At 31.9% G+C, this 14,294-nt stretch overlaps 2 protein-coding genes across 2 annotated transcripts; one reads left to right on the top strand and one right to left on the bottom strand.

Moving 5' to 3' along the window:
• The first annotated feature begins 3,954 nt into the window (after positions 1–3,954).
• On the top strand, positions 3,955–7,634 carry LOC107878404 (PLASMODESMATA CALLOSE-BINDING PROTEIN 5). The gene is made up of 3 exons (XM_016725380.2): positions 3,955–4,961; positions 5,076–5,103; positions 7,239–7,634. Exons 1-3 carry the CDS (start codon positions 4,499–4,501, stop codon positions 7,387–7,389), a joined length of 642 nt encoding a protein of 213 aa, XP_016580866.1. The 5' UTR covers positions 3,955–4,498; the 3' UTR covers positions 7,390–7,634.
• Positions 7,635–10,470: 2,836 nt separating this feature from the next.
• On the bottom strand, positions 10,471–11,551 carry LOC107877330 (E3 ubiquitin-protein ligase ATL41). Its single transcript, XM_016723996.2, has one exon. The coding sequence runs from the start codon at positions 11,421–11,423 to the stop codon at positions 10,701–10,703; it is 723 nt and encodes a 240-aa protein (XP_016579482.1). The 5' UTR covers positions 11,424–11,551; the 3' UTR covers positions 10,471–10,700.
• Positions 11,552–14,294: the final 2,743 nt, after the last annotated feature.

Genomic DNA, 14,294 nt, shown 5'->3' on the forward strand with positions numbered 1-14,294 from the left:
GAAAATCTAGAATTAGATATACATTACAGTACAATTAGGATAAATTATTATACAGAAATCTGTAACTCTGCAATTACTACAGGATAAAATAATAAACTACACAAATTAATGAATACATCTTACGAAAAGAATAAATCATTAAAAGATATTGAAAGAAAATTTAAGAAACATCCACGCACAAAGAAAAATAGATTCATTATACATATAATAGATCTATTTCACAAGTTAGTTATCCGCATAGATCCACACCCCTTACTAATGGTATCAGAGCCCAGTTATTTAAAAACACAGGCACTTCGATTCATTGAACTAACTAGAGAAGAAAGCTTTTTCCCACTAATCCTACCAGAATGATGAACTAGCTAGCAGTAAATCTTTCTTTATTTCACAACTTTATTATAGCTATTTAACTTCAGAACTAGATTTAGCCCTAAAAGTCTATGTTAACATATCAATATTTTTATTCCAAAACAAACCACAGTTAAGCTGCACTAGTAGGACGCTAATAGAAGCATTACATAAAGAAGATATGTATTAGAGTATACTCTGACAAAATCTGAGGGCCAAAAAAAGAAAACTTTAATCAAAGGTTTTCGTTTGTGTCATGAGGAATGAACTCAATGGGAATAAAATTTTCTGACATGAATTTAAATAAATCGAGCTCAAAACAGAACAAAAACACTAGTGGTATGAGTACTGTACGTTCAATGGGTCGAGCAGGTTCAGATTTTTCAATTACTAAACCAATTAATTAATCAAATAAGTATTTGCCTAGGGTATTTTACCAAACCAATAAATTTGGCTTTCAATTAATTCTTAGCATCTTTAAAATAAGATAAAATGACATTCTGGATCCCTGTAATATTAGGTTTTGTAAGTTGGACACTTCTACTTACATGTTTGTCATCTGAACCCCTGAACCCATTAAAAAATAATATTTTAAACCCTTTTTTGGTGAGTGTAGCACACTCTTCTCCACGTCAGCTGTCACGCCTGCCACGTCATTTAAAAAAAAAATTACATTAAATTTCAAGTCATTTTTAAAATGCTACATAACAAATTAAATATTAAAATTAATTTAATTAAATGAGAAAAATTTACAAATTGTAGAAAAATTTGAATAATCATGTTTTTATTTTTGCTCATAAATTAAACATCAAATCTATTCCAAATAATAAAAATTATTCTCCAACTAATTTAAATTTTTAACTATAAATTCATATATACAAACATAATAAATTTTTTATTTTTAAATTTAAATATTTTTAACAAATTCACAAAAAGTTTAATTTTTTTCAAGCGAAATTCACTAATTTTTTTCAATATTCACTATCACTCACTTTCAATTTAAATTTAAATTTAAATTTCCAAAAAAATAAAAAGATTTAAAATTTAAATTTAAATTAAAAAAATGAAAAGAATTGAATTAGGAGGAAAAATTAAAATAAAAAATAAAAAGTGAACATGTGTGTAGGGGGAGGGGGTTGGAAGAGTGTTGGGGTGGGGTGGGGAGGGGCTGGTGAGGTATGGGGGGTAGGGACGGGCTGGGGTGGGTTGTATAGTTAAAATTTTTGAAATATTTTTAAAAATTTCAAAAAATATTTTAAAAATATTTTAAAAGTATTTTTAAATTTTTAAAAATATTTTAAAATTATTTTTAAATTTTTTTAAAAAAATTTAAAGTAAAAAAGATGGAGGGAAAAAAAGGACCTTTTTTATTTTTTTTAATTTTTAAAAATATTTTTAAATTATTGTTAAAAATTTTAAAATATTTTTAATTTTTTTTAATATTTTTGAAAATATTTTTAAATTATTTTTAAATTTTTAAAAAGATAGAGGGAAAAAAAGGATCCTTTTTAATTTTTTTTAATTTTAATATTTTTTTAAATTATTTTAATGTAAAATTGGTCAAAAATTGATCCTCACTCGCACTCCAGGCGACCGTGACCTAGCCTATGAGGCAAGGTCAACGATCAAAGGGTGCAAAATATTACTTTTTGATGGGTTCAAGAGTTCAGATGACAAATATATAAGTAAAAGTATCCAACTTACAAAACCGACATAGTACAGAAATCCAGAAGTTCATTTCCCCTTAAAATAATAAGAATGGAACAACATCCCTCTCCCCCCGCACTGGCATTCACTCACTTTTAAGTTTCCTTCAGGTAGAAGAAAATTGTTAAAAGAGCAAGTTCAGCTGACAGTAACTTAAAACTTTTAAATTGCTCTTAGTACGGTAACCGCTGTTGAGCAATTAACATAATGACTTTTCTCATTCATACTGATCTTTTTAGAGTGAAATCAAACTTGGCAGAGATAATGGTGGAGCCACGAATTTGTTGAATAATGTGCAATTTTTTTTATTTTTTTTTTGTGTTTAAAATGTATAAAATTAAATACATACTCGTAATAGCTAATATTTAGCTTATATATATATATATATAATATAACTTTTTAATAAAAAATATATACTTACATCTTTTGATATAGGTGACTCCGTCCATCGGTAGAGACACCCTTCTTAAAAATGTGCAAATTGAATTTTTCTTTTTAATAAAAGAAACGTGTTTATTAATTTTTTCCAACTTTTGTTTTTTTTTTGGAGGAGGGGCCATGGACTTGAAAAAAAAATTAGAAGTAAAGGGAAAAGAGAAGAAAACGCGTTGTGATTTGTGAACTGAACGGTGTAAAGGTAAAAAGAGTAGAAATTGTTTGCAGATTAATTTAAAATTTTATGACACTGATTATTTTTCAAATTGCGGGACCAAAAAGCGATTATTTTATGTTTTTTATTCATAAAACTTTTGACTATAATAATAATAGCATAAACATATTCTTTACATTTTCATGAAATGAAGCTTGAGTAAGATAGAATGTACGTAATTTATATATTTATTTAAAAGTGAGATAAAAAGACTGTTTTGATATAGTAATTCTAAAAAGAGAAAAAACATTATTTCATGTTTTGGTCTTTTTTTTAAAAAAATAAAAATAAATAAATTTAGTATTTCTTTCCGTTTCACAATTCTTTTTTAGTCAGAAGTGGTGTGGGTTTTCGTTGATTTCTATTTTGGAATTAGTAACCCAAAAGTTTATTTTAGCTTTTCCAAACAAATTAGGTTAACCTCGTCATTTTTTATTCTTTTTTCACTTTAAGAAAAGGTATTTGAGCTGATCTCTTATTGGGTTTAAAGGAGAAACAAATAAAGAAGGAGAAAAAGAGAACACTTAGGAATCCGACAAGTAGTCACACATGGATTCCAACAAATGAAACTAGACACCAATAATTCACGTATTGAATGTAAGTGACATAAAATAGTGTATTGTGTGACTGACTACAAGGAACAATGTATGTTGATGGACAAATTTTTTTTTATATTTCTCTCGAATTTAAGTTTTAAAAATAAATAAATAAATCCATGATAGAGAATGTTCATTAATTGATGAATCAATGAATATCAAATATCAAATGATTATTAATAAATAAGTGAAAAATTTGAACAGTCAAAGATAATGTAACTTTTCGATTATAAATTCATTTGAACCTAAAATTTTCGATAAATAATATAAACGGAAAGTTTAAACTTACTAAATTTTAAATAAATAGTACCCATTACATTTGAATTTATACTTTTAACGTATACAAAATTTAGTATTATGCATGTCAAAGGTTGAATCATTAACTTTATTTATTATACGCTGTGATGAAATGTTTGAGATTTCTTTATTCTTAGCTAGCCTTCAGGCTTCAAGAATGAAAGATATCATATTGAGACTTTGTAATGCACAACCTCAATCTACTAGACCTCAATGCATATAACAAATAGAATTTTGCAATGCATGATCCTCTATTTACTCGATCTCAATGCAGATATTAAAGACTTTTACAATGCACAAAGCTAAATTTAATCTACCTCAATGCAGATACAAATAAATTTTTGCATTGCAGTAACCTTAATTTACTCGACCTTAATATAGATACTAAATAGATCTTTGCGATACAGGAATCTTAATCTACTCGATCTCCATACAGATACCAAGTAGACTTTGGTAATGCACAAAGCTCAACTTAGTCTACCTCAATACAGATACAAACAGATTTTTGCAATGCACTAACCTCAATTAACTCGACCTCAATATAAATATTAAATGAACTTTTGCGATATACGAACCTCAATTTACTCGACCTCCGCACACAAAGTGGGAAACAAAAAATAGAAAAGAACCCATAGACTTTATAAATCCTAATTCTCCCATTAGTGAACAATCACTTTCCAGTCTTCTCCAGTCTTTTCTCAGCACTTCTCAGATCTCTCTCATATCATTACAAAAAAAAAACGAAAAATACCAACGGTCATATTCTCAGTCTATTTGTTTTCCTCTTCAGTTTCAATTCATTAACTGCCAATTCCTCTTCATATATATAACTGCTTCTTAAACGGCTACTTATTCACTTCCAAATTTCTCTTCACAGTTTCCAGTAACTGAAACATAAAAAATGTCCCTGAAATTTTCATTTTCTCTCCTCCTATTGTATCTTATCTCCTCCCTCTCCACCGCCCAATTCGACGGCTCTGGCTCCGCCCCCGGTCCTCCCGGCGGCACGGGCACTGCTCCCGCCGCTCCCAGTGGCGCCGGCACTGCTCCCAGCGGCACCGGCACTGCTCCCGGAGGCGCTGGTACTGCTCCCGCCGGCGGTGGTGGCGGAGGGGCGGCGGTGGAGTTGTGGTGTGTGGCAAAGAATAACGCAGAGGATGCGGCACTTCAATCAGCGATAGATTGGGCTTGTGGGCCTGGAGGTGCAAATTGCGGGCCAATACAGCCCGGTGGGCCGTGTTATGATTCTAAAGATATACAGAAAACGGCGTCGTTTGTGTTCAATGATTACTTTCTGAAGCATGGTATGACTGAGGATGCATGTAATTTTGATGACACTGCTGCCCTCATTTCTATTAATCCTAGTAAGTATTTTTCACCTTTTAACTTTCATTTGCTTATGGTAGTAATTTTGTTGCTTGAATTGTGTTCTATATCGTTATCTTTTTCTAATTTATGTTGTTATTATCTTTTTCCAGGTCATAACGGGTGTAAATTTCCATCGAGGTAACTGTTATCCCTTGTGCTAAAAGATGTTATTTATGCATTAAATGATTCATGACAACATGAGCAAAAAGAAACTATAGGAGGAAATGGGCTGTCTGATTTATATGCCAATTGAAATTACTAATAGTAGTACATTAGTTGCGCAAGGCAAAATTAAAAGGGAGGCCTTAGGTTTCTAAGAAAATCAATATTTTCTAAGCAAAGTTGTTGATAATTTTTATATCATCGATTTCTTTTAATAGTTCTTTTTTTCAACTGATAGTATAACCAATCCATTTAATTTGTGTAATATATCAATTTCTTTCTAATAATTATTTTCTTTGATATAAAAAGTTTATGGGATTTCTGCCGTGTTATCAAAAAGGGGATTGGGTAAAACAAACTCTCTCCTTTATTTTTTCTACAAATAGTATTTAATATTTTTAATATATTATTTATAATTTATATTGCTAAAAATGAGGCTCTTCAAATTTGGGGGTCTGACGCGTTGCCTTTTCTTTTACATGGTTGAGCCAGCACTGCCTTTCGTTTCAATTTACGTGACACCTTTTGACTTCACTCAAGTGTGATTGTAAATAATTTCATTGAGAGTAAAAAGAGAATTTGTAATTAAATTCCTTCTAATTATAGACACGTGACGGACTAAAAACAAAGTGTACCACATAAATTTGGACCAAAGGGAGTATAATGCCTCAATCCGTAGCTTAGTTAGGTTAGCTATAGTAATTCAATATCAGTTTTGCTTTATCTTAGTAGACATGCCCCTGATCCCCCTCTTGTGGGATTCACTGATGTATTATTTTTTCAGCTAGAGCCAAAATCTCACCAAGCGTATTAAGCATAAGGAAGTAAATGCACAAATAAGTCAAAAGAATTCATCATACAGGATATATATTTTAAGTAAATTACCGCTCTACACTAATTTTCCAGTTAAAGGGGTGTCAATTAAGTCCTGTTAGACATAGTCTACCATGAAAATATTGCTATTACAAGTGCAAAAAGGAAAATAAAATAAAAGGAAAACTTAGACCGAGATGGGCGAGACAAAGCAAGACTAATATGTTAATATTTTGTGGGATCGTAAGCCCTGGCCTCTCTGCCTCGCTTATTCCACTTCATTTATCATCTCTATGAACAAATAGTAATCCATCTTAAATCTTCTTCAAAGTGAGTTGGAAAGAACCAAAAATCGGTTCAAAGTAGCTCTTTGTAACCTCATTATTCTCACATGTTTACCATACACTTCATTTCATATGTTTATTATAGTGTTTATCAGAGGTACACTTAAGCCTAGAAACAAGGCATAAAACATGTTGAGCTTTTCGATTTGATTCACATCACATGCTTTTCCTTGTCAATGAGCATTATTCTAAGAGACGGCAGTAAACAATTGATATATCACTTTATCGTATTTTTTTGAAAAAAATTCTTTGTCCATATAATTGTTATTCATACTTGTAATTATTTGTCTTTGGACTACACATATATTTGTAATTTTTCCTCCATTTGTTCTTTCTTCATTAAGCCTCACACTTTCTTTCCTCTTTGCGCTTAAAGCCCCAACATATATTAGAGCTTTTTCGCACTTGTCACCTTTGATAACTGGTTTATATTTAGTCTTTTTAATAATCTAGTATATTTAGTCTTTTTAATAATCTAGATATTATGTGAATTAATGTATTAGTGAATATAATGAGTCAAAACCTAAAACGATTTGCAGTATGCTTATAGGCCTTGTAAATTGTAATGTCTAGATAGGCGTGTATAAGTTGATCTATACAGGCCTTCTAAATTCGAAATTGTGTTGGACAAGTAATTGATTGGACTTGTTTTATTGATGTGGTGACTGGTGCTTAATATTGCTGGATAGAATCAGAAAGAATGTACTTAGTTTCTTCAATCCAGTTGAATAACATAAAGACACTACACATATATATTGTGAGCTATATTCGCACGTTTCAAACCGTTGGAAAATTATGCCAGAATCCACGTTGGTTGTGGTCTTGGGCAATCCTTATTGCATGAGCTAACTTATGGGGTTGAATTAAGCCTGAGATCCATTTTCTTATCAAGATTATCTATGTTCTCCGTAATATTTCAGTGTAGTTTTACCGATCTCCTTTATGTTTGTGCAGCAAGAATTCTAGTGGAAGTTTTAGTGGGTCGACGAATGGGGGAGGAGGTCAAGCCTCAGATGATGTGAGTAGCAGCAGTTCTATTCTCAGGAGGTGGATCTATATCTTGATGGCGATTAATTTGCTGTTTGCAAGTCTGCTTATTTTCTGATGAATCAAGAATCTGTCTCATTCCCACTGTATGTAGTATGTACTATGTAGTCTTTAGCGTAAGCAATTTTGTTGAGGACTCAAGCTCCAGGTATTTAATGTTGGTTCCATGGGCTCTCAAAATCGTAGGGGCCAGAATTGAAGAAATATCTCCGACAGTTGTTGTAGAAATGCAACTTTTTCCTTGATTGCAGGCCTAAACTACCATTGTAAATCGATTGTTGATCTTTAAAATGAGTTTTGCTAGCTAGTGTGTCTTTTGTTATTCCAATTGTCTAAAGTTTCATGCCAATGAAGCCTAAATGTACTTGCAAGGCTGAGGTGCTGCATCATTCTTTCTGTAAGCATTGAGGGGTCATTTGGTTGGAAACAAATTATTCCGGGATTAGTTGTCACACCATATGGTAAATCGATTGTTGATCTTTAAAATGAGTTTTGCTAGCTAGTGTCTTTTGTTATTCCAATTGTTTAAAGTTTCATGCCAATGAGGCCTAAATCTAAGTGCAAGGCTGAGGTGCTGCATCATTCTTTGTGTAAGCATTGAGGGATCATTTGGTTGGAAACAAATTATTCCGGAATTAGTTATTCCACCATATATATGGGTTAACTTATCCCATCACTATGATATAAGTGGTGTGATAAATAATTTAGGAACTAACTAATATCTCCAACCAAGCACAGGATAAAATAATTTTGCATTTTATCTCGTGACTTATACCTCACCAAATTATTCCGGGATTAGTTATCTCACCATATATATGGGTCAACTTATCTCATCACTAGATATAAATTGCGTGATAAATAATTCAGGAACTAACTAATACCTCCAATCAAGCACAAGATAAAATAATTTACATTTTATCGCGTGATTTATACTTCACCAAACTACTCCTGTGAATGTCTTCCTGGTGGTGGTGAATAACTATTCATTTAACCTAAAAGTAGCATCAAAGTTTTTTTGTGGAAATGAACTTATGAGTCCACTGACTTGGAAAAAACCAAAAATTACATAAATACAACTTATGTTTTCAATATTACAAAAAATCTCAATTTCCTAAATATATTACAAAAATCCACATATACACAGAATGCTATGTACATGTCGACTATGCTATATATATTAATAGGAAGAGAGAATAAAGTAATTAAAAAAGCGAGAAAGAGTGTAATTACTTCCAAAAGGGTTGATATTTATGATATTTATACTTAGAAAAATGGACTACAACTTTATTTGGGCCTATGAAACTGAAATTCCAGTGCGGAGTTAGACGGTAAGAAAGGGTTCATTCGAACTATTTTTATCGGAAAATTATTTTGCATATACAAGATCAAAACTTTTTCGCCACTGCTTCCACCTGTCTCTTCAAGTTTACCATGAAAATAGAACTCTGGTTTTCGTAAAATTGAAGTTGTTGTGAATCAAGTTGACTTTGTACCGAGCTATGGGTTAGAAGTGGTGAATTGGGCTGATTCAGTTGAGATTATTGGACCTATTGAAATTTTGGAATGTTTTATTTGGGATTCAGGCTCAATTGTCAATTGGTTAAATAAGACTTGAGATTCGACAGAATAGTTCTGCGTATTATTATGTGAATCCTTGGCTTATTCTCTCATCTCCATTCTGTGTGTCTAGTATCTCATCCCCTTCTTGTTACTTTCTTACTATGTTTTCTGATTTTAGTTAGTGTGACTATTACTTCTTGTTCGGATTCTAAATTGTAATTTATGTTGAGCGATTATAAATACATTTCGTATTTGTGTTAAAAATTTGTATCGTTGCAGAAGTCGTGTACTTAAGTGATGCATGGTGGTCGATGGACCTATATAATTACCATTGGGCAGCAACTTTAACCCAAATTAATGACATTGTAATCTTTTGAGTGAATGAACTTTTAAGTGTGATTTCGATTGTTATACAAAAAAAAACTCTTAGCAGCTTAAAAAAATAAATAAAAAATGACTTTTTCTTTCTTATGTGAAAAGAAGAAGATTTCGTGAAAAGGACATACAATTAAAAAGATTGTACGTGACCTACAAATTCAATTCTCGCACACTAATCTCTTTTGCTTAGCTAATAAACAAAACTAATCTCTCTTGCTTAACTAATAAACAAAATAAGAGTCACTAACAGGAAACTTCGAGGCTTTTCTCTCCTTCTCTTTCCATCCATTTCAATTCTAAACAAATAAATAGCCCAAAAATGAACTTAAACAAGTAGTAGTAGTACTAAGTTGTTCAAATTGAATGTGTGAATTTCGATATGGTCAATTTTTGTGTACCAATGTTTATTTTACGCAACATTTAAATCAATTTTTTTTATTTTTTATTTTCAAAATAAATGAATTGGCAAAGTTTGAACAAATCTTAGTATCTTTGCTGTGGAATAAAATTTAGTTATAAGTCAATGGTTGATCAAATACGCAAAGCATGCAAGACCAGTTCATATATGTTAAGGAAAAAAGGGACCAGCCTTACCTAATTCTTTGGATTCTATTTAGTCAATATGACTAATTATCACGTTCATCTTTAGGTTACCAAATACCAGTAATCATTTCTTGGACCTCAGGTAATCATAATAGCCTTAATTAATCCCTACCCCCACCCCCCACGCCCCCCCCCCCAAAAGTAACTTTCTATTGCCAGAGTAATGCACTTTTTAACATTATTTATGTAATTTTTCCTAGGAATGTCTCTTGACTTACTTTCAAGTTGCTAAATAGTATTAGTTATTGTGGACAGTTATCATGTAATTAACTTTTAAATGATCTTATAGTATTAAAAAAAACTCCTCTTTTTCACTACCTCGGCAGTATAGACGTTTTTATACACTATGATTTTAACATGTGGTATCAGAATAATTACCAATTTACGAGAATATCAAAGAAATTTACCTATAATCAATAAATGACTGTGTAAATATTGTTTTACACTCTCAGCAGATAAAACTTAAATTTTTTAATGTATAAACATTAAACTCTTACTTATTGACTTGTAAAGTAACGACGTTCACCTACAAAAGCTCGATCAGCAAATGGAAAGGATCATATAAAAGTACGAGATTTTAATTATTCAGAGAATAAGATTGGTCTTATTAAAAACAGATCATATTGATAACAAAAGAAGTCTTCCGAAGTAGGAAGCTCCAATGAAGAAGTGGTAAAACACTTTGGCTGGAAAAATAAATTATCTCCTTTTGACATTACCTTATGTGTGTACAAGAAAGATATAGGAGAGAATTAAGAAATGAATTAAGTTCCCAGGAGTTTCGTATTTGTACTAATAAACATCATAATTCATACCTATGCACAATAATCACAGTCTCTCAACATCATTTACACCATCTTCAACACCACGAGATTGAACTGGAATTCGTGTTGATGATTTTTCTCTGCTAAGCATCCTCCTAAACGAGCTTAATCTCGAATTTGATCCAGTAATTTTCGCTGATGTTGATGATGAAGGTTGTTGTGTTAATCCACAATCCGAATAAATCCCTTCCATATTTATAGCTACATTAGTCAAATTTCCATTCTCGATTGGCGGAGCAGAGGGCACTGTAGGTTCTACAGCGCCCTCTTTAGGCTCCGCCTCTGTCCGACAAATCGGGCACGTTGAATGTGTCTGGAACCACATGTCAATACACTCAGCGTGAAAAATATGTTTGCAATTAGGCAAAGTCCTAGCCTTTTCTCCATCCTCAAAAACACTCAAACATACCGTACACTCAATTGAATTATTTTCATGATCGTTTTTCTTGAAAATAAATACCGGTAGCGAAGCTATGACGGAAGCATCGAGCCCCATTTTAGGATGCTCGACCACCTGTAGGGTGGCATTGGTGACGATGCTGACACGCTGAAGCGCCGCCCTACGTCGAGCCTGGCGTCTAAGGACGCACCTTGCATATATGTGGAGGAGAGTGACAAAGAAAACAACAATAGATAATGAAATTATGGCTGTTATCATGATCCTACTATTAAGATCATATTTATTTTTTCTATGAAAAGGGGGATGTTCATCATCATCAAAGCCCATTGTTGTTGTGTTGTGAGAGGAGTTGTTTGAGAGTGAAGAGATTTTATTTTATTGGGCAATATAAGACTATATTTCAAGAAAAGAGATTTTAATATGGTTGGGTCTTGGCCTCTTGGGGTTTGGTAGAATTATAGTACGTGACAATGAAAGAAAACAAACAATAGAACTATACTAATGTAGAAGTTCGTATTTTCAAAGGGATTGACTTATTGAATATTGACCTTCTTTTTCCTTTATCAATGTTTTTTTTTCAAATATATTTATTCCTAATTTTGAATGTTCTCCACAACTTTCCACAAATCTCTATAGAAGAAAATTGTAGTAGAACATATCAGTTGCTCATGTGGTTAGCACCTTTGACCTTCAATGCTAAGATGTTAATAAATAAATAAACAATTCATCACGAAGCAAAATGGCATGAGCTCTTGAGAATAGGCTAAATTGTATTTATTTTTGAGAAAATGGTGAAATATACCCTGAACTTTCCAAAAAAGTTTAAATATATTCTCCGTTACAATTTTAGTCCACTAAAATTTAGGAATATATATATCTTTTTGACCGTTGAATGATGTGCTGGAGATTTACAGCGCCCCCCCCCCTCCCCCCCCCAACCCCTTTTAATTTTAATTGAAGAAAATGGCCAAAAGTCTCCCTCCCCCCAATCTTTATTCCAAATCTTAACTACACATCTATACTTTGCGGGGGTTCAACTATTTTAAAGTGGAATATTTACACCCCCGAAAGCTGACATGGCAAGAGAGTGAGAACAAAATTATTTATTAAAAATTTATTTTCAATATTTTTTATATAAATAATTTTAATTATTACTTTTTCTTATTCATTTTCTCTTGTCTTCTTCTTCTCTTTCTCAAAACAAAAATTTTTAGAACTCATAAATGGAGTTTCCTCATCTTCCTCATCTCCAATTTCATTTTCTCATCTTTCTTGAACTCATTAATGGCGAGGACTCATTAATGGTTTTTTTGATAATTTGGAAAAGGTTATTACCGGAAACAAGAAACACTTGAACTAAAGAGGCAAGAAGATTTAACAAAGTTTAGATTCTTATTCATTTTCGTATGTGAAGTCTTGGCGAAACTTCATAACCTATTTATCCAATTTCCTCTCTTTTTGTTCAAGATCCGCCATTAATGGCGAGCTCAAAGCTTTGAACTCCAACTCGACGTATATAATTTTCACAATGCTCAAAGCTTTTAACCCACATTCCATATATAATTTTCCCATTTCTCCAATTTCCTTTCTTTTTGCTCAAGATCCGCCATTAATGGCGAGCTCAAAGCTTTGAACTCCAACTCCGACGTATATAATTTCCACAATGCTCAAAGCTTTCAACCCATAATGTCATATATAATTTCCCCATTTCTCCAATTTCCTCTCTTTTTGCTCAAGATCCGCCATTAATGGCGAGTTCAAAGGTTTGAACTCCAACTCCGACGTATATAATTTCCACAATGCTCAAAGTTTTTAACCCACAATGTCATATATAATTTTCCCATTTCTCCAATTTCCTCTCTTTTTGCTCAAGATCTGCCATTAATGACGAGCTCAAAGTTTTGAACTCCAACTCCGACGTATATAATTTCCACAATGCTCAAAGCTTTCAACCCACAATGCCATATATAATTTCCCCATTTCTCCAATTTCCTCTCTTTTTGCTCAAGCTCCGCCATTAATGGCGAGTTCAAAGGTTTGAACTCCAACTCCGACATATATAATTTCCACAATGCTCAAAGTTTTTAACCCACAATGTCATATATAATTTCCAACATAACCCACAATGCCATATATAATTTAATACAAAATTAAATTTCAAAAATTAACTACAAAAATAAAATGTGGTTGAAGAAGAAAATGGAGAAAAATGGAAAATAGGGAAGAGAAAAGAAAATAATAAAGTTAAACAATTAATTTTTTAGAGTAAAAAAAGAAAAAATGATGTGGCAATGACGTGGCAGCGAGTGCAGCTCACTGCTTGAAACAATGTCTGGGCATGAGCTTTGGCAGCGAGTGCAGCTCACTGCTCGAAACAATGTCTGGGCATGAGCTTTGAGGGGGGTAAATATTTCACTTTAAAATAGTTCAGGGGGTTCATAGGACTCCGCAAAGTATAGGTGTGTAGTTGGGATTTGGGGTAAAGGTTGGGGGGTGGCTTTTGGCCATTTTCTCTTTTAATTGTCACATAAATAATATAATTGCCACATCACAAAAGTAAAATTCATAAATGACATACTTAAGACCATAATTATGAGATTCATAACAACACTTTCATAATTACTTAAACTAGCAACTTGTATTTTTTATTTGAACAAACCGTTGCTATAAAAATACATATACAAATCGTTTTACTGCCCATATTTAACTCAAATCAGTTGAGTTAAATATGGTATGATTAGCCATGAATTAAATGTGGAGATTCCTTTTCCATTAAAACCTCTTAATTAACGTGGTTTTCGTTATTTGTTATCAACCGAAATAAAAATTTAAATTTTAGTTTCACATTATCGTTTCCATCCAAAAAATAAAATAAAATCAAATTCAAGTGAAACTTCTTCTGTTCAATATCTTTGTAAATTCAAATTAAACCATTACTGTTGTTGAAGGTATTTAATCGTAATATTATTTTCTTATATGAATTTCATCAGTTGTTTGAAATCGATTAAAATTTTTTTGTTCTGAATTTTTTTTTTAAACCATTACTATTATTTCGTTCAAATATTTTTGAGACATTACTTATGTTTCATTCAAATATAGTGATCAAAATTGATTTTTCGTTAAATTATTTTTCAATATTTTAAGCTATTAACGATTTTTTGTTAGAGTGATCAAAATTAATTTCTTGTTACGTTGTAC

This window comes from Capsicum annuum, chromosome 7 (genome assembly GCF_002878395.1).
Source record: "Capsicum annuum cultivar UCD-10X-F1 chromosome 7, UCD10Xv1.1, whole genome shotgun sequence".
NCBI classification, from domain to species: Eukaryota; Viridiplantae; Streptophyta; class Magnoliopsida; order Solanales; family Solanaceae; genus Capsicum; species Capsicum annuum.

What these genes read in the sequence shown, in the direction of transcription:
- LOC107877330 (XM_016723996.2), bottom strand. Translation starts at nt 11,423, where the DNA reads ATGGGCTTTGATGATGATGAACATCCCCCTTTTCATAGAAAAAATAAA.
- LOC107878404 (XM_016725380.2), top strand. Translation starts at nt 4,499, where the DNA reads ATGTCCCTGAAATTTTCATTTTCTCTCCTCCTATTGTATCTTATCTCC. An exon ending in CCTCATTTCTATTAATCCTA is followed by an intron (nt 4,962 to 5,075) that starts GTAAGTATTTTT and finishes ATCTTTTTCCAG; the next exon opens with GTCATAACGGGTGTAAATTT. An exon ending in GGGTGTAAATTTCCATCGAG is followed by an intron (nt 5,104 to 7,238) that starts GTAACTGTTATC and finishes ATGTTTGTGCAG; the next exon opens with CAAGAATTCTAGTGGAAGTT.